This window comes from Lolium perenne, chromosome 7, assembly GCF_019359855.2.
Source record: "Lolium perenne isolate Kyuss_39 chromosome 7, Kyuss_2.0, whole genome shotgun sequence".
In the NCBI taxonomy this organism is placed as follows: Eukaryota; Viridiplantae; Streptophyta; class Magnoliopsida; order Poales; family Poaceae; genus Lolium; species Lolium perenne.
The window spans coordinates 95,045,840-95,072,120 of NC_067250.2; the positions used below are offsets into that span (position 1 = coordinate 95,045,840).

Consider the following 26,281-nt stretch of genomic DNA (forward strand, 5'->3'; position numbering starts at 1 on the left):
CGACGCTGGACTTGTGATTCCTGTCCCAGGGCACGCTTGTTTGTTTCTTCAGTTATTCATGTTCATTCATGTCTTTATGGCACAAATATATAAATAAAAATACTAGAGAATAACAAGTGTATTATTCAAAATATTGAGTCTTTCCATTAAAAAAAGAAACAACATCAAAACCTCCTTGTAAATAGGAAATAGTATATGTATCTTTACACAAATTGTGCATTAATTCAGTTGTGAGACGAGGCTGTACATGTGTAATATGCTTACAACACACCAATTCAAAAAAAAGATTTATCTTCTTCATTTCGTTCTACATTAGCCAACATATCAATCTGTAATTGCATGATATCTAGAATCATGGTCTCGACGTGTGAGTGCTTCAATTTTTTATGGCATGTAGTTCCCTGATGATATCCTTGGTTGATATTCTATTTGCCGGCATTTCTTTTTTTTTTTTCGATAAAGGGAATATATTAATATCGAGAGATACCAATTACACCCAGCCTCTGCAACAACGCACCACCCTAATAGCACTACGGATGCACACAGCCAAAAAAACGAAAAGAAAACTAAGAAACAAAAGTCCCGCTACAGTATCACGAACCTAACAACAGCAATACATCCACCACTATGACAACACCTGAATTGCAGACTCTCCAAAAAACGACGCCTCCAAGAAGGGAACAGTGCCCCAACACCGTCGTCGCCCGATCAAAGATCTTAGGTTTTCACCCTGAAGATAGTCCCCACTCTCAAAACAATGCCTCCACCAAGGTCACTGCCAGGCACAACCAGTTAAGGCCAGACCTTGGATTTTCACCCTGAAAGGTAGGACTCTGCGCTTCACATGTGTTGTCGCCCCCACTTTCATACCGCTGCTGTGAAGCCCGGACACCAAGCAAGCCCCTCAACAGCGCGGAGACTTGAACCTCCCTTAGCTAGTCCTCCCCTCCGGCCTTCATGAAATTCTCTTCTTCCGACTTTCATCATGGATCCATAGTCACTTGATGTCAACACAGAAAAAGAGCTTCGCGCCGCTCCCTCCAGAACCAAACGGTCGGAATAAACGCATGGGTGCGCACGACCGAATACCTCTGATCCAGCAAACTCCAGGCAAAACACTGTTACATTCGCCGGCGGAGCCTTCCGGAACTCAACCCTCCGGCCAGATCACGAGTCCAGGCCTCCGGTAGGTCCTCCTCTTCACGCAAGAGAGGCCCTAGGACCGCCGCCTTTATTCAGGCCGGACCCCCACGTCGGCGACCATCCCGGGCTGGCCAACCCAACCCTCCACCGGCGACACCATCGCCGGCTTCCATGCACCTCCATCTCACCGCCGGCTGGTGATGATAGATCAAAAAATCCACCACCACCAACCGCAGGCCGACCCTCTCCGGCGAAGAAGAGGCCACCTCCTCCGTCAAACCCAAGGCTGCTGCCCCGGGCGCCCTCGTGTCGCGGAAGATGCCCGAGATCGCCTCCACGCACCAACGAGAGGCGGGGGTGGATGGCATGGCGCAGACCGAGGGTCTGGCCGCCGCCCACCACCAACCCCTGCCGGAGTGCTGCGGGAAGCCGACGAGAAGAGGGAGACCGCAGCGCCGCCCATCCCACCCGCGCCGACCAGTCCCGCCCATCCCACCCGCGCCGACCAGTCCGCCAGGGGACAGCCGACGGGAGGAGGGCCGCCGCCGCCGTCGCCCATCCCACGCGCGTCTGCACCGCCAAGCATCGAGGAGGTGGGGATCCGGCCGCCGATCTGCACGCGGCGACGAGGAAGGGCCCCCGCCGCCGCCACGCCCCGAGGGACTTTGCCCCCGGCGGCGCTACCGGCGGCGGCGGCGGAGGGCGGGGTGCGGGAGGGTTAGGGTTGGGGGCGGAGGGTTGGGGGCGGAGTGTTCTGTTGCCGGCATTTCTTTGGAGCACAAAATCCCGAACTTAAGTAGAGAAATGAGAGTTTCAGCCCTTCCTCCCTTTGGATCACCCGTGGATGCTGAACCATTACCAATCTCGTTCGCCAGTTGAGCGTCGATAATGTCCATCATTCTGTTATTGATCAAGGACATCTCGACGTACTTGCGAAGGCTTAATCCATGACCAAACATGTCGTCCGTGGGCCTTTTTCCCGTTACCATTTCAAGAATAAGAACTCCATAGCTGTAGATGTCTCCATGAGTAGAAACCATATTTCCAGCTCCGTACTCTGTTCCATTACAAAGAAATGTCATCTAAACAAAACATGCACTGATGTTACGAAGACAAGAAGCACTGAACATACATTATTCTTTATCTATTACTTGTACAGTAGAGCCAATTAGCAAAATTCATGTTTTCCTTGTACATAATGGACTGAAATGTTGTATTTTACACTGAGGGATGCACGCAACTAGATGCAGAGTTAGTCCGACCCCCTCTGAACCGAGGACCATGGCCCAGGTGACCTGCATTTTTTCTCCTTGGGCCTACTCTCTATACCAAGGACCCATTTGCTTCAAGGATTTGTATAAGATTGTGTAGGATTAAGATTTATAGAAATTTTTCAACATTAATTGTTTGATTCATAGGAATATATTCTATAGGGACCTTTGTAGTGCATATCATCTAGGAAAAAAATATTAGGTTATATCTCATCGAAATTTCGTAATACAATTAAAAAGAAATCATCTTTTCATAGAATCTACTATGTTACCGATTGGGCGAGGACAGAGAGTAGAACGATGATGTGGTTCGATTCAAGACCTAAGTTCGTCTTTCAGAAGCTGTCGGGTGATGTAATTCCTACTGCCTAATAAAAATCTAGTTTTACCCGGAAAGGATAACTAGACATAGACATTCTTGTTAAGCTTCGTGCACTAACATAAGCATTGAAAAGCGTATGCTTGGAAAGCGAGGAGAAAGAAAAGGAGGAAACGCGAGCTGGTCGGAAAAAAAACGATTTACACAAAAATAACCCTTTTGGTAAGAATTGCACGAGATGACCTTCCGGCCAAACTATTTCACACTTCTAACCCTTTTGTATGGTTCCATTCGCAAAGACGTCACACAGGCTATCATACGTGGCGGTTTGAGCCTGCCAGTCGATAATATATGGCACTGCTCTCAGGCCACCACATAGATAGATTTGGCGCCCTTCACACAAAAGGGTTAGAGACGTGAAATAGTTTGGCCGAAAAGTCATTTTTGTTCATTTTTTCCTACAAAGGATTATTTAATTTTGTGTAAATCTCCTCGGAAAAACAGAGGTCGCACTTTTTGCGAGACAAAATCAGACGAACCCTCTTTTCCCCTCCCCCAAAAAAAAGCCGATCCCTCTCGCTTGTAGCTCCTGAGCTCATCCGCCGCCGCCCGCCGGTCCAGGGGTGGCCCGCCTCTTGTGGCTCGCTTCGGCACCACTCTTCAGGAAAGCTCTCCGGGACGCGGTGCCCTACTCGCTCATCTCGGCGCTTCCTAGAGCTTGCTGCGCTACCTCTCGCCGGCCATGCAGCGCTTCATCCAGTCCAGGAAGGCCGCTCCGTTGCTGCCTCGCCGGCGCAGCACGCGGCTCCAGCAGGTCATTTTCGATTGGATTAGTTCATTTGATTTTCGGAAAACGTATTGAGGTAGCTTGGAGTGATATCAATGTTATGTAGAAATACAAAGATGAAAGATATTTTTAATAAAAATATGAAGAGATTTTATATATCTAGAATACAACCGCGTCCCAATCCTGATCAATCCCAACTTCAGGACAGAAACAGCTCTTCCCAATTCTACCTTAGTTCTGCAATTGAGATATATTTGGTTATGCCTTTGGTATGTGGCACTTTTCAGGATAGATATAGGTGTTTATTTTATTTTTTTGTCTTATTACTTGGTTGAATCTTAGCTCAATCATTGCACAAGACCAATGTTTATTACTCAGTACGTTCCAAATCATTTGAAATTCTATGTTTGTACTAAGTCAAACTTTTCTAAGTTTGGCCGAGTTTATAGATGTGCTAATATGTGCAATGTCAACTCTGTGATTATTATGATGAATCTAATGAAACTAAGTTGATGTTTGATATTTTTATTTATGAACTTGGTATGTACTTTGACTTAAGACAATACACGAAGTTGCTGCCCCTGGCCGAAAATGGAGAAAAGGTAACAACCTACATAGGACTGGAAAACTTGGGAATTGGCAAGTTCATGTACTGGCTAGCAAAATTACCAAAATACAAGATCATGTACTGAGGCAACTAATGTATCAGTCTAAAGTGAATCTCCAATAGCTATTTTTCTTTGCACTATATATGATTATAAAGGATGAAAGAAGAAGATCATGCTAACCTGGAGGAGCATAACCAATTGTTCCTCTGAATCCCATTGAGCTAGTTGAGGGTTGAAAAGATGAGCATCCCTCTGCAAGAATCCTGGCCAATCCAAAATCTCCAACATGTGCTACCATGTCATCATCCAGAAGCACATTGCTTGGCTTAAGATCACAATGCACAACCGGTGCAGCTGCATTGAAATGGAGATAATCCAATGCATGAGCCACGTCACAGAGTATGCTCACTCTCTGGACAAGGCTCAAGTGTCTCTCTTCTGGTTGGTTATTCATGTTAGGATGGAGCCACTCTTCTAAGCTTCCATTGGGCATGAAGTCGGACACGATTGCTTTGAAGTCATTCCCGCTGAAGTCGATACTTGAGCACGCTGTGATTATCTTCACGAGATTCCGGTGCCGTAGGTTCCTCATCGCCTCGCACTCGGCTGCGAAGCTCTTTAGCGCCCCTGGTGTCTGAAGTTTTAGTAGCTTTACAGCGACGACATTATCTTCCCCTCCTGTTGGATCACATAAGTTTCCTCTGTAGACAGATCCGTAGCTCCCCTCGCCCAACAAATTGGCTGTTGAAAAACCATCTGTTGCATGTGCCAGCTGCTGGTAAGAGACAACATGGCAGCCTCGCATGACGGCTGATGGAAGGGTTTCTCTTGCTCTTTTCTTGTGGCATGCAAAGAAGAACAGGAGGTGCAACGAAACGATGCATGTTATTGTTGCTACAAGCAAAATAACAATTGCATGCATGGGTAGTTTGTGCCTTATATTTGGAATGTGAAGAAAACATGGGGGTAAATGTAGGTCTTGAATGCCCCCGCAAAGCTTGGTATTGCCCAAGACTGAAATCTCAGTAGCATTTGCGAAAACTCCGGCAGTTGGCACTTGGCCATCAAAATTATTGAAAGAAAGGTTTAGATGATAGAGTGTGGTAAAATCTCCAAGGAACTTTGGTATTTGGCCAGAAAAATTGTTGCTTGAGAGGTCGAGAATTTCTAAACCCTTTAACTCACTCAAGGGTGATGGAATATTACCCGTGAATGAGTTATTTTGTAGCTGGAGAATCTGGAGAAGCTTGCATTTTGCTAGAGTAATAGGAATTTTCCCCTTGAGCTGATTAGACATTGCATGAAACTCTGCAAGGTTTTGTAGATTCCCAATGCCAGGTGGTATGGGTCCTTCCAAAAGATTATTGGAGATATCAAGAGATATGGCAAGTGTGGTGATGTTGAATAGACTACTGGGGATCGCCCCTGTGAAATAATTACTAGAGAGGTCTAGTTGCAGTAGAGACACCAAGCTTCCTACAGTACTCGGAATGATTCCGCTTAAGTCATTCATTGCTAGGGCCAGATTGTTAAGTTGAGTTAAATTACCTATGGTTGTCGGGACTGGCCCGCCCAAGCTGTTATTATCTAGTCTCAAAACTGTCAGATCTCGAATCATACTAAGCGAAGATGGGATATTTCCTGTAAGAGAATTGTTGTGCAGTTCAAGGTCCTGTAAACTCACAAGGTTACCTATTTCTTCAGGTATCTGACCTGAAATCTCGTTGTTACCGAGGGAAAGAAATGTTAGCGTTGTGGATGATAAATTGGAAACAGCAGAAGGAAGAGTCCCACTGAGCTTATTATAGCGCAGTTCCAAGTTTTGTAGCTGGGAGCAGTTTGTCAATGCCCGCATGAAACCCCAGTCCGCAGGACTTTTAGCTTCGAGAGAGTTAAATGCCAGGACTAACCATTGGAGGCTCTGCAACCTTCCGATGTTCGGAGGCACCGTGCCGGTGAAGAAGTTGTAGGCGGCCTCGAACTCAACGAGGTTGGTAGCGTTTACAAGGGACGACGGGAGGTGACCATGGAAGAGATTCTCCATCAGGGAGAACACCTGGAGGTGAGGAAGCTTGTTGAATGCATCCTGATGTACTCTCCCCGAGAGCTGGTTGACGTTCACGGCAAAGATTACCAGTGACGATAAATTCCAGATGGCAGGTGGGATGGGGCCGGTCAGGTTGTTGGTTTCCAGGTCAAGCGTGAAGAGGTTGGAGAGGCGGCCAAGAGACGGAGGTATGTGGCCAGAGAGATGGTTCAGCCAAAGGAGGAGCTGTTGGAGGCTGGAGAGATCGCCAAAGGATGCAGGGATGGTGCCTGAGAGGGAGTTATTGGCGAGACTCAGGATGACAAGCGACGTCAGGTTTCCCAGCGATGGTGGGATGTTCCCCGACAAGTTGTTGCCATCGATGCTGAGAATGACAAGGTTTCCCAGTGCACCGATCTCACCTGGGATCTCGCCCCGCAGGTGGTTGGAGGCGAGGAGAAGCTTCATGAGACTGGTGCAACGTCCCAGGGTCACTGGGATGTCTCCCTGGAGCGAGTTCGCTGTGAGGTTGAGCAATCGGAGCCGACGAAGATGGCCCAGGTCCAGAGGTATATGTCCTGTGAGGCTGTTCCCCCCGAGGTCGAGGACACGGAGGTAAGAGAGGTTGCCCAGCGACGGGGACATACTGCCCGACAAACCGAGGGAGTTGAGGCTCAGCGCGACGACCCTATCGCGGTGCCTGCGGCGGCCGCACCCGACGCCGCGCCATTTGCACGGGTGGCTGGAGCTGTTCCACGAAAAAAGCAAGCCGGCAGGGTCGGACACCATGGACTTGAAGGAGAGCAGTGCAAGTGTCTGCATTTGCACGGAGGTGAGGTTGCCGCCGGTACCATTTCGTGGTATCGCCTGGCAGTGGCCGCAATGCAGCATGAACATGGACAGGGTGAAGCACAGGAAGATGAAACCAGCAGCCATTATTTGTTTCTGGGTTGGCTTGGACGAGGGAGAGGGATTTGGTGTTGACGAGGACTGGTCGATGAGCAGAAATCACTCGGGAGCTATCCTATAAATAGGCAGCAAATGAATACATTTGCTGATACAATGATGCATATGTGCCCTTTGCGGCCATAGATATGTCTATCAACGAAGACCATTGGTCGCAACAACACGTCGGTGGAATATATTCCATCGTGCACTGGCAGTGGCGCACCAGGGGACAAGCTGGGGGCGTGCCGTGTACTGTCGATGGAGACGACGGCATTGTGCGTGTTTCAACAATCACGGCTCATTCGGTTTGAGAGGCAGAGATCTGGCCGACATCGATGATTCTCGTTAGTAACAGCAGAGGACGAACGAGAGCGGCAAGACAGTGAGCCCCGATCTAAACCACTACACTCCTCCACGTTCCATCAGGCCGACATCGACTCTTGTCAGGTTTTTCGGCGCATTAGGATGATATCTCGTGTTTTAGACTACCACAGTGAGGGTATCGTATTCAAAAATGCGGACGTGTCAGCATCAATTAATGACGAAAGAGATGGAAGTACTCCATACCGGTTTATCTGGGATTAGCAATTTCAAGGAGAAAATTTGACTATCAATTTGGTCAACAAAATATGAAATATATACCATAAAAAATTTTACTATTGAATTTATATTCAAAAGAAGTTTCCAATAGCATTTTTTGTGATATATATATCTTATATTTTGTTGACTAAATTAGTAGTTAAAGTTTTACCTCAAAATGCGTAATACCCCTATAAACCGGTATGGAGAGAGTAGTGGTATCATAAGTAGATACCGGATCATAGCATGTAGAACTAGAAAAGTTAATACCAAACAAAAATTTACACAATTTTGCATTGAATTCTACAAATTAATAAATACAACTAGATTATGATACTACTACACGATGACATGCATTGTAGAGATATAATCATACACTAGTATCATACACCCTTCGTTCACAAATAAGTGTAGATGCAGCTTTTCAAGATAAATTATAAAGTGTTATTTAAAATACATTGAGAACATGTGAAAGTGCATGGAGCCCCCATGTGTGGTTTTGGTAATTAATGACAATCCCTATGGACTAATGTTTGCATTGAGTTATATTTGTAGGAGTTGTCCATAGGCAATTCTTGAACCATATGTTGGCTTCAAGGTTGCAATAAGAAGAAATTGATGAAGGATATCAAGTGTCAAGTATGTCTTGAAGATGAAGATGAAGTGAGCCCTCAAGCTACTTCAAGACATCAACATGATGAAGAATGAAGAAATGAAGTGCAAGTTCAAGATGAGCCATCTCGAAGAGATCCTTTGCTTGAGTCTTGCCATCCATATGGTGATCATGGATATGTGAAGATGCGCCGAAGAAGAAGCTCTCCCATGGTGGATTATGGGGGAGCAATCCACAAGACTTCGTCAAGCAAGCACAAGCAAGAAAGGCGTTCCATCTTGTTGAGGTCAAGATCGTCGTCATCGAGCTCAAGTGGAATGCGCAAGTATAAGGTTTGCTCTTGATAGGGTTTGTTTCTCACCGGTCTCATAGTGTAGTTGGAGACCGGTTTATAGTTTAGTTGCCGTACTATCAAGAGGGCTCTCGAGTGAGTAACTCGATCGTATCGTTCGGAGAGAGCTCAAACCTTTGCATCCTTGCATCATCTTTCTTGGTTGTTATTTGGACCTTATCCATGTGATGTTTTAGAGCTTGTGCTTATTCTCATGACAAGCTCTAGTTCATCGAAAACGGATTTCGCATAGATCACTTGTTGCGTTTTCGAGTTTGGTTCATCATCTTTCTTGGTTTTATTTGGATCTTATCCATGTGATGTTTTAGAGCTTGTGCTTATTCTCATGACAAGCTCTAGTTCATTGAGAATGGTTTTTCCATGGGCAACTTGTTGCATTTTCAAGATTGGAGGTTTTACCGGTATGTCTTTTTGAGATAGGTCAAACCTTTCTTCATTTGTTTCTATCCTCCTTTGCTGGACTATGATGTTTCTATGCATATTGTTGTAGAGCTCGTTGTTGTGATTTCAACGAGCCCAAGATCATCGAAATCGGAGTCGGATGCAAAAGTTATGCCCGTTTTAGTTTTGGTGTTTCTGCAGTTTTCTTAGGCCGGATATTTTGGAAATATCCGGGCCGGATTATCCGGGCCGGATATTTCGGAAATATCCGGCCCCAAAATCGTCTAAGGACCGGAAGAAAAGCAGCTCTGGATAGGGGCCGGATTTTTGGCCGGATTTTGTCCAGGTTTTGTCCACTGAGGCCGGATTATCCGGCCCCGGATAATCCGGCCCCAACTTGGGCCGGAATATCCGGCCCTGTTTTTGCCCAAACGGCTCGATTTTCTTGGGGGTATAAATACCCCCTTCTTCCTCCTTGGGCTGTGCTTCTCTCACTCTCTCTCCCTCCATTGTTGAACTAGAGAAGCTTGCTCTATCTCTCAATCCCTCCATGATTCTTGCCCCCATTTGAGGGAAAAGAGAGGAGATCTAGATCTACATTTCTACCAATCAAATCCATCTCTTTGTGAGTGGAACTCTCTAGATCTTGATCTTGGTGTTCTTTGTGAATTCCTTTGTTCTTCCTCTCTTATTCCCCCAATAGCTTTTGTAGCTTTGTTGGAATTTGAGAGAGAAGGACTTGAGCATCTTTGTGGTGTTCTTGCCATTGCATTTGGTGCATCGGTTTGAGTTCTCCACGGTGATTCGTGGTGGTGAAAGCAAGAAGGTTGTTACTCTTGGGTTCTTGGAACCCTAGACGGCCTCTAGGCCTTTGTGGCGGTTTGTTGGGAGCCTCCAATTAAGTTGTGGATGTGTGCCCCAATCTTTGTGTAAGGCCGGTTTCCGCGTCGAAGGAAAGCCCTTAGTGGAACCGTGACCTAGGCCTTTGTGGCGAGGGTCACCGGAGATTTAGGTGAGGCGCCTTCGTGGCGTTCGGTGTGTGGTGTGAGTACCGCATCTTGGGGTGAGGCCTTTGTGGCGTTGGTGTGCATCGAGCAACCACACCTCAAGGTGAGCCTCTTGTGGCGTTCGGGAGCACTAAGCAACCGCACCTCTCCACCGGAGATTAGCACTCGCAAGAGTGTGAACTCCGGGATAAATCATCGTCTCCGGCGTGCCTCGGTTATCTCTATACCCGAGCTCTTTACTTATGCACTTTACCTTGTGATAGCCATCGTGCTTGAAGTTATATATATCTTGCTATCACATACTTGCTTGTATTGCTTAGCATAAGTTGTTGGTGCACATAGGTGAACTCTTGCTTAGAATAAGTTGTTGGTGCACATAGGTGAACCATAGTATATAGGCTTTGGGCTTGACAAAGTAAACGCTAGTTTTATTCCGCATTTGTTAAGCCCATCTCGTAAAAGTTTTAAATCGCCTATTCACCCCCCTCTAGGCGACATCCGTGTCCTTTCAATTGGTATCGAGCAAGGTCTCTCATTCTTAGGCTTCACCGCCTTGAGAGTAAAGATGTCGGTTAGGGGATTAGATCACAATAACTTGTTTATATTTGATGGCACGAATTATGATCTATGGAAAATTTATGTGCTTAATATTTTGCGGGTATTTCCCCGAACATGGAGCGATTTCTTGACATGGGTTTTTCTTCTCCTAAGGATCCCCAAAATTTATCTTATGAGGAGAAGAAAAACTCTTGTCTCGATGCTCTTGCTTCTCATGTGTTTTCCATTGTTGTGAGCAATGTAGTTACTTCTTCAATCATGCCTTTTGGGAGCGCTCATGAATTATGGACAAAGCTTCGAGATAAATATGATGTGTCCAATATCATTGAGGATGATTGTATTGCTTCCACTTCCGGCCGTGATGAGTTCTCATCTTCATCCACTTCACCAAAGTGTTTCAAGACACAAGGTAATGATATGGTGAGTGGTGATGGAAATTGCAATGTTGGTATTGAGCTTACTATTGATGATCCTTCATCTATATCTCATTGCAATGGTTCATCTTTGGACTTAAACACATCTAGCACTAGAAATGATTTACATGCTTGTGTTGATAGTCCTTGCATATCATGTGTAAGTTGCTTGAAAAAATCTAATGATGATATGCTTGCATTGTCTTGTGGCCATGATAAAAATGATTCTATTTCCTCTAGTTGTTGTGTGTCTAACAATGTAGAGGAAACCAAAGATTCTATTGGTCAAGACAAGATCTTGAAAGGAGCCTCAAGTAACTCCTCATCTTTATTTCACGGTCCTCATATATGCCTTATGGCCAAGGGTTCCACGGTACCTCCTACCATGGAACCTAATATGTCTCGTGGTGATAAGAATGAGGATGAATATGAAGAAGAGGATTGGGTTGTCTCTCTACGCGATAAAGGTGAGAGTGTATTCAAGGTTCTTTACAAAGATAAAATTGCTAGCTCTCACTTCTTTGAAATCTTGACTACCGCTATTGAGAGCCAAAAACTTATTTGGATGCATGAGAACACCAGTGATAAACAGGGTGCTCTTGAACGAGAGTATGCCGATGATGTAGCATCTTTAAAGAATGATCTTGAAGAAGAACAAGAGACCGTAGCCTCTCTTGAGGAGCAACTTCAAACCCTTGAGGTGTCTCAAAATGAAATATTTGCTAAACTCACTAAAGAAAGAGACCATGCTAAAGCTAAATTAAAATTGCTTAAAAATGAAAAGTTCAAAGTTGGTGTTGGCCATGATAAACTTGTTAAGGATCTAGATGATCTAGACAAGGCCCACAAGGCCTTGGAGAGCGAACACTCTATCCTCACCAAGTCATATGAGCAACTACAAGCTTCATATTTAAAAGAGCATGCTATGTTACCTTCTCTTCTTAATATGTCTTGTGATGATGCTTGTGCTACTAACTCTACTTCTTGTGAAGCATCTATCTTGAAGGAGAATGTTGAGCTAAGGGCTCAACTTGAATTGCTAACTAGCAATTATGGGAAATTGGAAGAAAATCATGGAAAGCTTTCTAGCTCCCATAAGGATCTTCTAGCCTCCCATGATAGGCTAAAGTTAGCTCATGAGACTATCATATCGAAGGCAACACCTTGTGAGCCTCATGTGGATACTAGCACTACTACCCAAAATGCTATATTGCCATGTGCTAGTCCTAGTAATTCATCCACTCATAGTATTGCTAAATCTTGTGATGAATTATCTTCCTTGCCTTGTTGCTCTAACAATGAAGGTTCTACTTCCTCTAGTACTTGTGTTGTTACTAACCATGTAGAGGAAATCAAAGAGCTCAAGGCCCAAGTCACTTCTTTGAAGACCGACTTGGTAAAGAGTCATGAAGGGAAATGCAAACTTGACACGATGTTAAGTGTGCAACAATCCCCCAATGACAAGAGTGGACTTGGATTCAAATCCAACAACAAGAACAAGTCCAAGAACAACAACAACAAGAAGGGCCAAGTACAAGTCAAAGACCCGGCCAAGATTGTTTGCTTCAAGTGCAAAATTGAAGGGCACCATGTTAGATCTTGCCCTTTGAAGAAGAAGCAAAAGGGAAGCGGCCTCAAGCTCAAACTCATATTCAACCTCAAGTTGAAGAAATTCCACTTCCCAAGAAGAATCAAGCCAATGCTCCCATTGTGGAGAAATCTAGTGAGAAGAAGGAGAAGAAAAGAACTTGCTACATATGCCGTGAGAAGGGCCACATCTCCTCTTTTTGCACTATTGGTACCTCATCCAACTCTATCTCCATTGATGATGTTTATTCTCTTTGTAAGGATGAGGGTGGCAATGTGTTTGCCAAATATGTTGGTGCTCAAAGTGGTGTCAAGAAAAGAACCATTTGGGTTGCCAAGCCTATTGTGACTAACCTCTTAGGACCCAACTTAGTTGGGGACCAACAATCCAAAACTTGATCAATAGGTGCTTTTTGGAGGGCATTGGAGACTTGGCTACATCATGAAGAATTAAGGGATCTTCATCATTTATATTATATCAAGCCAAGTCTTTTGATTATCTTGCTACAATCATATATCCAATGTTCCTCCTTGCGGTAACATGTGCTCAACTCTTTTATATTGAAAGTTACTCGCCCCTTTGCATGTGTTAGTTTTGTTCCTAACATATGTTTGTATATGTTGTGCATCCTACTAGTTTTTCTTGAGAAATCAAGTCTATGTATGTTAGGTTGCACACCATGTATTTGTGTGTGTGTTGGAGCCTCTTTGCATCTTGTTGTATCCTATATGGCTCTTATGAGCGATTAATGGACAATCCCATTTTGGGGGAGTGACATTCCTTTGGGAATTTCATGATCCTAACAATGTGTGTACATGAGGAATACCACTTAGAATTGATATTGCAAGATTATCTAGTCTCTATGTGGTATGTCATCTTCATGAGAAATTCAAATTCTAATGTCCATTAATATCTCTACTTGGATCTTATTTGCCTCTTGTGAAAATAAATTCCTTATCACATTATGGGGGAGTAATAAGCTTTGTGCATATTACAAGCCTAGAAAATGTGAACATTTGAGGTTGTGTCACATAGAATTGATACCGTAATTTATCTCTCTCCTATGTGGCATGTTTGCTCAAACAAGCTCCAATTTGCTTAAATGGCTTCATTGCTAATATCTTTGTGGATCTTATTTGTGAAAGTTTTTCTTGGCATGGTTTTTCACAACGTGTCCATCAATACATTTTTGGAAAACCATGTGCTTCAAGTCATACTATTAATTGCTTTGCATGTTGGTATGAATACTATTAATTGCTTCGCATGTTGGTATGAATACTATTAATTGCCTTGCATGTTGGTATGACTAAATGAAGCTATCAAGAAACTATCTTTGCATGATGGTTAACTCTTATCTTTTACCATATGCTTTGTTCGTTGTAAATATGATCTTATGTATACTTACAAACTACCACCGGAAATATTTCCTAATACCTCTTGTCCTAGGACAATTGGTAATCAATTATGAGGTAGATATTTATTGATCATATCTACATTGGCTCTTGTGTTTAAATTGCCTTATTTATTGCCATGAATTTGTTGTGCTTTGACTCCCATGTGTCTTCCTTGCATCTTATGGATCTTGTGTTTAAATTGCCTTATTTATTGCCATGAATTTGTTGTGCTTTGACTCCCATGTGTTCTTTTTTCTATTCAAACTTTCTTAGCTTTTTTAGTAGATATAGGTAGTGTGATGATCCTAGTTGTGTGCATTTTGTATCCATATTCTAAATCCTAGATAATGCACTAATCTTGGGGGAGCTCTCCTATATTTGTTATATAAACTTCTCTTGATCTTTATCAAAAATTTGGTTTTGGGAGTCATAAATTTTCTTTTGGTACTGTGTGCCATCATAAAAAGTGTCGAGGGTTTGGTTTATTTGTTGGAACCTTGCTCTCTTGGGAGTTGGTTATCTCATTCCTTTGTGCTTAGGTTTAATTAGCTTCTTATAATGAGATAAGTCTTTGGAGTCAATCTTGTGTTGATTTGATTCTTTGATATAATTTGGACAACCATTGTCTCTTGGTTTATTTGGTGTTTTGTCCAAATTGTATCTTCCTTTGGTTCTTGAAAGTATTGTGCATGCATATTTAATATATGTATATCTTATGGCATGTGTCACTTTCTTTGATCCAATATATAGGGTAAACTCCATCAAATCCTAATTTGGCTAAGATGTGCATGAAATTCAATTTCATATCTATATGCACATAGAATTGTGGAGTTTGTCCTATATGTTGTAGTGTGTCTAACTACTTCGGACCCAATTAGTTTGGGGACCATTTTGTACTTACCTTTGTGTTAGGTACAATGGATATGCATTGAATGCTTGTCTCACTCTTGGAAAGAAGTGGTGACTCAATGGTAACGTGAGGCAAGCTAGGATGATCAACGAACACATATCTACTACATCCACACCAATGCTATCTTGGTAACAAGTATCTTCTCATGCATACTTTTCTTGTATCCAACCTTATGGTTCCATCTTGGCATGAATCTCTTGATTTGCAAATGTTGTGCTTCTTGCAAAAGTCTTAATGAAACCTCTTTATTGTGAATGTGAGTAATTTGAGATGAGTGCATTTGTTGGGAAGTATTTTAAATCATGCTCATGATTCATCCATCCCAACTATGCCTATCTAGCAATTTTGTTGCATATCAATTCCTCAAGGCTCTCACATGTGCAATATAGATGAAAGTGCAAATTTAGTTACTTCTTTTGGTATCCCCGTTTGTGATACTTGTTGCCTTTCTCAAATGCATCCCAACTATCTTCTATCCCTTGTTGATATTTGTGATGTATTTTAGTTGTTTGTGGTTGAAGTTCATGAATGTACAATAAGATAAAATTGAGCCTTTGGCCATGCTATTAAGCAAAAATTCTTATTGGTATATTGCATGACTTCGTCTTGAATATCATACTATTTTTCTTGCGTATCTATTTTGTGTGTGCATGTTTCTTTGTGGATAAATATCTTTGTGATATTGCCCACTTAGAGAAACTTATACACATAAGAGATGATACATCTCCTTTTGATATCTTTTTTATTTATTGCATGTTGATTGGTCATGCCAAGCAATATAATTCATTGAAGACTATGATGATGCTTTTTGCTCATCCTTGTAATAGTCTTATAATATGCTTTATCATGCCTTTCACATATCCTCTTGGTTGAGCCTTTTTTATTATGGTGCCTCTTACTTGTTGCTCAACTATTTGTTTGTTGCAAGTGTTAAGCTTATTGTTCTATCTATGATCTATTGCAAATGTTTGTGTTTTAAATGGTAATAAGGGAGTGAGGATTCCATGTTATGCATATTGTATTCAAATACAACATTTTAATTTATGCATGTACCTTGGGAGCTTCCTCATTTGATTTAGAGCACTATCTTGTGGCGATCATTAGAGTTTGATTCACTTGGTATCTTTTATTTTTGAATGATATTATGGGAGTGATGATTCCATGTTTGTGCACTTTATACTCTAATGGAAATTGTCTAGTTTTGTGCACAAACCTTGGGGAGCTTCCTCATATTATTTAGAGCAATCTTCTTGATCTTATCATAATATCTATCTTTCTTTTGGTATCTTCCTTGTGGTTCATTTGGTTGCTTGCTTCATTTGTTGAAGCTTCTTGACTTTGTTATCTTTTTGCAATCTTTGATCCTATCTATAGTGTGATTCCTTCCGAATATTCGTCATTGGATATGAGCATTTGATTCCACTCAAATTATGAGAAATGCACACGCTATGGAGGAACTCTCACTATATTAGCCTTTTAAATTTTTCACCCATTTCGGCAATTGGTGCCAATGGGGGAGAAGTTTGGAGGGTTTAAGGGAATTTGGTTATGTCTTTGCTTTGTGCTTAAGCATGTGCCTTTATTGCATTGCATCTTGTTGCTTTGCATAGTTGAATATTTAGAGGAAACTCCACTAGGCTTTGAATGCCAATATATGCAATGAAAGTCAAGATCATTCACACATGCATATATTATGGGGAGTTTGCTCTATATATTCAACTTATTTGTTACTTAAATTCCTTATATAAACCCTCTCAAAGAGATTGTCATCAATTACCAAAATGGGGAGATTGAAAGTGCATGGAGCCCCCATGTGTGGTTTTGGTAATTAATGACAATCCCTATGGACTAATGTTTGCATTGAGTTATATTTGTAGGAGTTGTCCATAGGCAATTCTTGAACCATATGTTGGCTTCAAGGTTGCAATAAGAAGAAATTGATGAAGGATATCAAGTGTCAAGTATGTCTTGAAGATGAAGATGAAGTGAGCCCTCAAGCTACTTCAAGACATCAACATGATGAAGAATGAAGAAATGAAGTGCAAGTTCAAGATGAGCCATCTCGAAGAGATCCTTTGCTTGAGTCTTGCCATCCATATGGTGATCATGGATATGTGAAGATGCGCCGAAGAAGAAGCTCTCCCATGGTGGATTATGGGGGAGCAATCCACAAGACTTCGTCAAGCAAGCACAAGCAAGAAAGGCGTTCCATCTTGTTGAGGTCAAGATCGTCGTCATCGAGCTCAAGTGGAATGCGCAAGTATAAGGTTTGCTCTTGATAGGGTTTGTTTCTCACCGGTCTCATAGTGTAGTTGGAGACCGGTTTATAGTTTAGTTGCCGTACTATCAAGAGGGCTCTCGAGTGAGTAACTCGATCGTATCGTTCGGAGAGAGCTCAAACCTTTGCATCCTTGCATCATCTTTCTTGGTTGTTATTTGGACCTTATCCATGTGATGTTTTAGAGCTTGTGCTTATTCTCATGACAAGCTCTAGTTCATCGAAAACGGATTTCGCATAGATCACTTGTTGCGTTTTCGAGTTTGGTTCATCATCTTTCTTGGTTTTATTTGGATCTTATCCATGTGATGTTTTAGAGCTTGTGCTTATTCTCATGACAAGCTCTAGTTCATTGAGAATGGTTTTTCCATGGGCAACTTGTTGCATTTTCAAGATTGGAGGTTTTACCGGTATGTCTTTTGAGATAGGTCAAACCTTTCTTCATTTGTTTCTATCCTCCTTTGCTGGACTATGATGTTTCTATGCATATTGTTGTAGAGCTCGTTGTTGTGATTTCAACGAGCCCAAGATCATCGAAATCGGAGTCCGGATGCAAAAGTTATGCCCGTTTTAGTTTTGGTGTTTCTGCAGTTTTCTTAGGCCGGATATTTTGGAAATATCCGGGCCGGATTATCCGGGCCGGATATTTCGGAAATATCCGGCCCCCCCGAAATCGTCTAAGGACCGGAAGAAAAGCAGCTCTGGATAGGGGCCGGATTTTTGGCCGGATTTTGTCCAGGTTTTGTCCTGAGGCCGGATTATCCGGCCCCGGATAATCCGGCCCCAACTTGGGCCGGAATATCCGCCCCGTTTTTGCCCAAACGGCTCGATTTTCTTGGGGGGTATAAATACCCCCCTTCTTCCTCCTTGGGCTGTGCTTCTCTCACTCTCTCTCCCCTCCATTGTTGAACTAGAGAAGCTTGCTCTATCTCTCAATCCCTCCATGATTCTTGCCCCCATTTGAGGGAAAAGAGAGAGGAGATCTAGATCTACATTTCTACCAATCAAATCCATCTCTTTGTGAGTGGAACTCTCTAGATCTTGATCTTGGTGTTCTTTGTGAATTCCTTTGTTCTTCCTCTCTTATTCCCCCAATAGCTTTTGTAGCTTTGTTGGAATTTGAGAGAGAAGGACTTGAGCATCTTTGTGGTGTTCTTGCCATTGCATTTGGTGCATCGGTTTGAGTTCTCCACGGTGATTCGTGGTGGTGAAAGCAAGAAGGTTGTTACTCTTGGGTTCTTGGAACCCTAGACGGCCTCTAGGCCTTTGTGGCGGTTTGTTGGGAGCCTCCAATTAAGTTGTGGATGTGTGCCCCAATCTTTGTGTAAGGCCCGGTTTCCGCCTCGAAGGAAATCCCTTAGTGGAACCGTGACCTAGGCCTTTGTGGCGAGGGTCACCGGAGATTTAGGTGAGGCGCCTTCGTGGCGTTCGGTGTGTGGTGTGAGTACCGCATCTTGGGGTGAGGCCTTTGTGGCGTTGGTGTGCATCGAGCAACCACACCTCAAGGTGAGCCTCTTGTGGCGTTCGGGAGCACTAAGCAACCGCACCTCTCCACCGGAGATTAGCACTCGCAAGAGTGTGAACTCCGGGATAAATCATCGTCTCCCGCGTGCCTCGGTTATCTCTATACCCGAGCTCTTTACTTATGCACTTTACCTTGTGATAGCCATCGTGCTTGAAGTTATATATATCTTGCTATCACATACTTGCTTGTATTGCTTAGCATAAGTTGTTGGTGCACATAGGTGAACTCTTGCTTAGAATAAGTTGTTGGTGCACATAGGTGAACCATAGTATATAGGCTTTGGGCTTGACAAAGTAAACGCTAGTTTTATTCCGCATTTGTTAAGCCCATCTCGTAAAAGTTTTAAATCGCCTATTCACCCCCCCCCCCCTCTAGGCGACATCCGTGTCCTTTCAACATGCATCTCTCTTCTTTACTTATATCAACTCCAATAAGCTAACTGCATGTAGAAAACAAGAAAAACATATGCTGGTTTGATTTCCGTGCGATGAGAGAGAAGCAATGAAAGTATATTAAAAAGATAGGAGCGTATTTTTTTTGTGGACAAAATTTAGAGTTAGATGTCCACTTATTTGAGAACGGAGGAAATGTGCATAATACAACTATATGGTACCACCCATTGTGGCTAGTCTTATTAAAAGAAGGGCAGCGCTCAGCGTCGGGCGACCGACCCTGGCTGATAAAATCGGTTGCTGTCCCGGCCGTCCGATAGCGATCTAACGGCTAGAATTAGCAGCATTTTGATTTTTGCATTTTGCCTCCTGATTTTTGGAAAATCAACCCGCTGTCCTAAGCCTATCAGTTTAAACCGAACACGTGTTTCCCTTTGTCCCTAAACTTTCAGATATTTACAACAAAACCCGTTGTTTAGTATAGCAACAAAAACCCGCCGCTTTGTGTACAAAAAATAAAAAGTACTACAACAAAATTTTCACAATAAATCTTCGCATATATGTACAACAAATTATCAATATATTTACAATAATAATTAACAACAAAAACAATATTTTTTATTTGGGTGTTTACAATAATAGTCAGTTTCCATGCAATAATATCTTTACAACAAATCGGAAACATACTTACAACAATAATTAATAACAAAAACCAACATTATTTTATTTGAATGTTTACAAATAAAAGTCTGCTTTCATTCCAGAAATATCTTTAGAACAAACCAGTAAAATATTTACAACAATAATTAGCAACACAGGCCACAAATAATTTGGGTGTTTACAACAAAAGTCGCAAACATCATCCACAAAAAACACAGACTATTTACAACTAAAAAATATATTTTTGCAAATAATTCAAAAGTTATACGCATTTGTTACAAAACTAACGAACATATACAACATCTCTACGAAAAAAAGTCTCCATGACTAAAACAATTACACCAAAAATCACAAATAATTACAACAAAAAAGTCATCCGTTTACAATGTATCAAGAAACACATATTTTCGTAACATATCACTTAGAAAAATCTTACAAATTATGTCGTGTGAGTTTACAACAAAATTTTTATCTAATTGTTACAAATCTGGAAACAACACGGTACATTTCTTTAAAAAAAAGCAACACTCCAGTTTGAGCCAAAAAAAACCAGGCCCATATAGGGCCGCGCGGGAGCGAGGGACGACGACCGATCGCTGGCGACCAGACTGATCACAATTAAAAGTATCATACACTACTACCATGTATATGATACAAGTTTATGATACTGCTTCTATATTGCATAGTATCATGGGGTAGTATCATTTATTCGTAAGGTTTATTAGGCTGGCATGTAGTTTAAGAAAAATGTTTGACATAAATTTGATCAAAAAATATAGATTATATGGAACAAAATTATACCATTAGATTCATATTTAAAATATCGTTCCTATGATATTTTTTTTTGATATATAATTCATTTTTATTAATAAAAATAGTTTAATTTTTTCTTGAAATATGTGTTGGTCAATAGAGGGGTAGTTTCATCATATTTAATATTTAGTACAATCTTAATACAAATTTATATACACGATATATTTGCATTTAAATTTTTAGTTTTACATGTTATGATATGATATTTATCTATGAACCACTTTCATCCCTCTTCGTATTAATTGTTGGCCAAATCAGATTTTTACCATCATACGGTTTAACATGCACGTATTTGAAGAAATTGTTTAACCATTATTTTTGTCAATAAAATATAGAAATATGATGAAAGTTACTGTGTACAATACTTTCCAGTGTGAATAGTCTTTGCAAATTGTACATGAAGTATTTTTATTTTTCAGCATTTTCATGTTGATTTATTAGGCTTCACGTTCTTTAAGAAAATATTAACGATAAATTTGGTCAATAAAATATAGATTATATGGAACAAAAAAATATTAACAGATTCATATTTAAAAAACGTTTCCACTAATATAATTTTTGTGAGATATAATCCTTACTTCATTCAACCAAATTTTTGGTAAAAAAAATTAAAACTACATGAAGGCAGAAGAGCATCTCCAGTCGCGTCCCCCAGACCGTCCGCCAAAGCGATTTGGGGCGGGCCGGATAAAAAAAAACGTTCCCAGCCGCGTCCCTCAAACCCCTTTTTTGTCCGGCGCGGCCTGATACGGTGTCCGGCGCCCCGAGGCCGTCCCCGCTACACAGGGGACGCTCCGAGCACGCCGGACACAACGAAAAGCGAGGCGGGGAGTGGCGGGGCCGACGCGTCAGCGACACATTCAAGTTTGGACCTAATCATCGCCTACCTCGCGACGGAAGTTATTCGCGCGCAGTGACACACGACCGAATTGTCGCAGCTTTTGCCTTAATGGCGACGGAGGGGCAGGCGAGACGTCTCGTCGGTGCTGCGCAGCCTCCACGCGTCGCCGGCGTTCGCACGCCACCGCGCGTTCCCGCCGCTTCTCGCCTCTTCCCGCGCTTTCTTTCCGACGTCGGAGTCTATAAAAGGCCCTCCCGGCTCAATGGCAGCCACCACAGCCACCGGCACCCCTTTCTCCGCCACTAGCCCTCATCGCTCCACTGCTGTCTCCTCCACCACCACTGCGCAATGATGAACCGCCCCGGCGATGGTCAGTTCCCTCCACCGCCGTCTCCTCCACCACCACCTCCACCACCGGATTCGCAGTTCGACATCTCCGCCGCCACCCAGGAAGAGTGGCGGCGGCGCGGGGCGAAGATTTGGCGTGAAGGGCGGCGGCAGCGGCGGGAGGCAATCGAGCGGCGGGCCCGTCAGCAGCGTGAGGCGGCGGTGGCGGCGGCAGACGGGAGACCCCGCGGTGACGAGAACGCGGCGTGGGAGGAGGCGGCGGCGGACACCGGTGCGTCGTTCGGCGCTCGCCACGGCAAGAGCGCGGCGGCGCCGGACGGAGGAGATTGGCCAGCGGTGGGCTGATGAGCGCCGGCGCCAGCGCGAGGAGCGGGAGGCGATGGAGCGCCAGCAGCAGCTAGCGGCGGAGGAGCATCAGCAGCGGGAGGCGGCGCTGGCGGCAACGGAGGTGGCCTGGGGAAGGCGGCGGAGGCCGACGCATTGGCGGCGCGCCTAGAGGCGCGAATAAAGGAGGATACGGAGCAGGAGGACGACGACGACAAGTTCGAGTGGTGCGACGACGACGGGCCGCACCCGGACGAGATGGCCGATCAGCAACGCGCGCTCATCGAGTCCTTCGAGTCAGAGAATAAGGTTCAGGACACCGCCCGTTCCCGCCAAGAGCCGTAGATTCATCGCGTCATCGAGCTCTCCCTCCATGTGGCGCAGCAGGGGAGGGCAGGCGACGACGCGCTGCTGGAGCAGCGGCGTCTGACCACCGCTCTACGCATGGAGAGGCGGCGCGCGCAGCAGGATCTAAATGAAAACCTTTATTTTTGTACATTAAATATTCATTTGGGGACGGTGTTTGAGGAACGCGATGTCCCCCAAACACAACACGGGACGCGACTGGATATGCTCTAATAAACTGAGATGAGATAGAGAGTACCATTCCCAGCATTTGTTTCAGCATTGACGGCAAGTGTAAATTACAGTAACCCAAGCAAGGCCAGGGGAGAAATTCTTGGGACATGGAAAAGTAATAAGCTTAAATGACCACAAAACAACCCCAAAGATGGCATGCATTGACAATACTTCAACGGTTTCCTTCAGCATTCCAGAGAAAGTGTTACCCGAGCGACAACAATGCAAGGCCACACTACATCCCACACATAATAAAGAAATATCTGGCTGATGCCTATCGAGTCTGGCAATTTCTTGCGATGATTTCCACAAATTGACAAACAAGCAAAGAGTCTACAGCATCATTCGGTATTCATCATTCAACATAAATCCCTGAACCAGTTCTTTGCTGCAAGAGTGTTCGACCTTCCTTAACCATAGTTCAGGCGGAACATGTCGTTCTGCACGTAGAAGGACCCTCCAGCTGGCAGCAAATGGAACATCTGCAAATACAGTGGGTCACAAGGTTAGAAACATTATACATCCTTATATGGCCGTCAACTACAATGAACATCACAATGTACTTCCATGAAACTCTCGTAACCTACACCTCGTGTCAGAAAAGAAAAACCATCCTAATAATATTCATGCAAACAAAGAGGGAACACATGGACATGGATGTGAATTAGCTGCCTCATCCAAAAGACATCTCCTATCAGAAAAGAAAACCACCCTAATAGTATTCATGCGAACAAACAGTGAATACATGGACATGGATGCGAATTAGCTGCCTCATCCAAAAGACATCTCCTATCAGAAAAGAAAACCATCCTAATAGTATTCATGCGAACAAACAGTGAATACATGGACATGGATGCGAATTAGCTGCCCCATTCAAAGGATCGGTCATACAAGGCAATCAAGAACCATCTAAGAGCTACAGTGTTCTAAAAATGCTAACATAAGTACTATAAAACATTAAGTGGTTAAAGAGGGGAGGCATGTGAGATCTGAATTGCAAATTATTTTATTTGAAAGGGCCATCTAATCCAATGAGCAGAGCTCAATTCTATCTAGAAACTCCAAAATACAAATACAAATATCACCGTATTGATTACGAGGAAGCTTTGTGTAGCCTTAAAAATATAAGATGTACAGCATTAGAAGATAACAGTTGAGGTATTGTATAGAAGTGTGTACATTTCAAAAACAGTTGGGTCAACTTAAGAATAATCCCGTTGTTTTTTTTAAACGACCACCTGAATATAACTGTATGGTGACAGGAATTCCAGAACAGAAGGCAGTGAAACTTCCAACAGAAACGGCACAATCGGTACACCACTCCAATCTAATACTTTCAAACAGACTAAATTCTTGATGTAGTCCTCCTTTCTAACAAATGGAAAAAAACATAACCCAAGTTCATGACACTACAAGGAGATGAATCATATTATTTCAGATGAATACAGAATTAAAGCTACCACATGTTCCATGCATACAAGCATAAAATTAAGTGAACAAGAATGTAAAGCATCTTAAGTGTCAAGTTACTCCAGCAAGAAGAAAAATAATTAACACGGACATCATATTACTTTGTCAGGCAAAAAAGATATCACGACATTAATATTTGATCTAATATCTACTAGTAGGGAAATTACGCAAAAATGTGATTCAGTGGACTAAATGTCATGCAAAAAAAAATTACTGCAGATGGAACAGAGAAAGCCGTAGTATCTGTTCTCGGAATGAAACAGCAGCACATCAATATTTGGTAACAAGTCAATCACTACACATCAACAAAGTCAGTGACTTGAGATAGCTTGAGCCAAAGAAACAACGAAAGATCAAACTTGGAGATACACCACTGATTAAATACAAACAACAGAAAAATCAAATCATACTGTAACAAAGAGCATGGTTAGTACTACACAATAGATTACCTCCTTCCTAAAATAAGTGTCTCACTTTTGTCTAGATACTGTATCTAGACCCAATTTAGTTGTAGATACATCCATATATATCTAGAAAAAGTTGAGACACACTTATTTTAGGACCGAGGGAGTAGTCAATAAAAGCTCTTGACCAGATTCAAAGTTCAGGAATAGTAACATAGGGAACAGGGTACAGATCGTGTGAGAAAACATTGCTAGGAAATAATGGAAGTACCAAAGGGAGAACCCAAGGACTATACAGACAAGAAAACTTGGCAGCCATGAGACAGAGATCTAAACGTCGCAACTCACAGTTTCACATCTCCAACACAAAGCTTGTGACCAAAACAAATACTACTACTACCCAAATATACCAAGCAATCAAGTACAATCTATTGATTAGGCTAGGAGATTTACGGAACCGAACCATCACGACAGTAAGAACTACGGACATATATCAGACAAACATATTTTTATCAACAAATCGAGAGCCGAGCAGTTCCAGGGAAGACCGCGCCGTCCGATTGAGTACGATTTGGGGCCAAACGAAGGAGCGCAGCAACCAATAGGAACAGATCGGCACGTAATAGGACGAAACAAGGGGGATATTTGGCGGGGGGGTGGCGCGGACCTGTGAGAACTTGAGCGGGTGCTCGCCGGGGCCGGTGGTGATGGTGCCGGAGACGAAGACGAGGACGCCGCCCTGGGGCCCCGAGGGCTGGCAGTCGACGGTGTCGATCTTGTGCTGGCACTGCTGGAAGGGGAGGGATCCGATCTTGTTGGTGATGGCGGCGGCGCCGCCGAACTTCTCGCCCTCGAAGGTGAGCATGGAGCCGTCCTGGTAGAGCCCCGCCAGCGCGGCGCGGTTGGAGTCGAAGGTCTGGTAGTAGTGCTGCACGAAGGCCTTGGCCACCGCGTCGGGATCCATGGCCTCGCCGCGCCTAGGGTTTGGAGCTCTGGATGCGGCCGGCTCGGTCTCGGGGGCGTTTTGGAGTAAATGGGGAGATGGGTTCGCCAAGGGGAATAATAATGAGTTTGCTGCTGCTGATTTGGATGGGATGGGCGTGGGTGGGGTGCGGGTGCGGGTTGGCGTGGGAAGGACGCTACGGCATCGGAGCTGGGCCCGCCGATGGAGGAATACCGCGTTGGGCATTTGGGCTGGGATGGGGGTTTTTTCCTGAGACTTTTTTTAGGATATGGCTCGGTTTTCATGGGCTGTGGTGTGTTCGTGGGCTCGTTTTAGTGTGGTACTAACGTATTCATAGTGTTGAATCCAGTGGTTTGAAGTCCCATCGTGGGAAGAATCAACTTGTGGTCAATGATCATTGGAATTCATGTTATCCTTTTGCTAGTTTGTTTGATTAACAGCGAAGACAACAAGGTCTGATCATAGACCTTTACTAGTGGATACCGAGTATTTATCTAACTCTCATGCTAGGACCGAGAGTCCTCGGAGGTTTGAGGCAAGGTGGTTGCAAGAGGATGTAGTCGAGGAGATGGTGAAGGTTGCTTGGGAAAGGGCGAAAGCCAGAGGGGAAGAAATCTCTTTAATGGAAAAATGTAACGATGTACACTAAGAATTGCATACTTGGGATAGAGAAGTGTTGAAGGGGTCGGCTAGAAAATTAAAAGAACTGAAAAGAGATCTTGAACAACTCAGGAGAGGCCCTATGACTGATGCGGCATTGGCAGCCCAAAAGGAGATCCAATTGCA

At 43.4% G+C, this 26,281-nt stretch overlaps 2 protein-coding genes across 2 annotated transcripts; both read right to left on the bottom strand.

The window, feature by feature from the left end:
- Positions 1-157: 157 nt before the first annotated feature.
- On the bottom strand, positions 158-7,134 carry LOC127316599 (receptor kinase-like protein Xa21). The gene is made up of 3 exons (XM_051347042.1): positions 4,309-7,134; positions 1,918-2,200; positions 158-446 (listed from the first exon to the last, which is right to left on the bottom strand). The coding sequence occupies exons 1-3, from the start codon at positions 7,088-7,090 to the stop codon at positions 377-379; spliced, it is 3,135 nt and encodes a 1,044-aa protein (XP_051203002.1). The 5' UTR covers positions 7,091-7,134; the 3' UTR covers positions 158-376.
- A 15,652-nt stretch (positions 7,135-22,786) lies between these two features.
- On the bottom strand, positions 22,787-25,572 carry LOC127316598 (nuclear transport factor 2). Its single transcript, XM_051347041.2, has 2 exons — positions 25,199-25,572; positions 22,787-23,139 (listed from the first exon to the last, which is right to left on the bottom strand). Exons 1-2 carry the CDS (start codon positions 25,493-25,495, stop codon positions 23,068-23,070), a joined length of 369 nt encoding a protein of 122 aa, XP_051203001.1. The 5' UTR covers positions 25,496-25,572; the 3' UTR covers positions 22,787-23,067.
- Between the last annotated feature and the right edge of the window lie 709 nt (positions 25,573-26,281).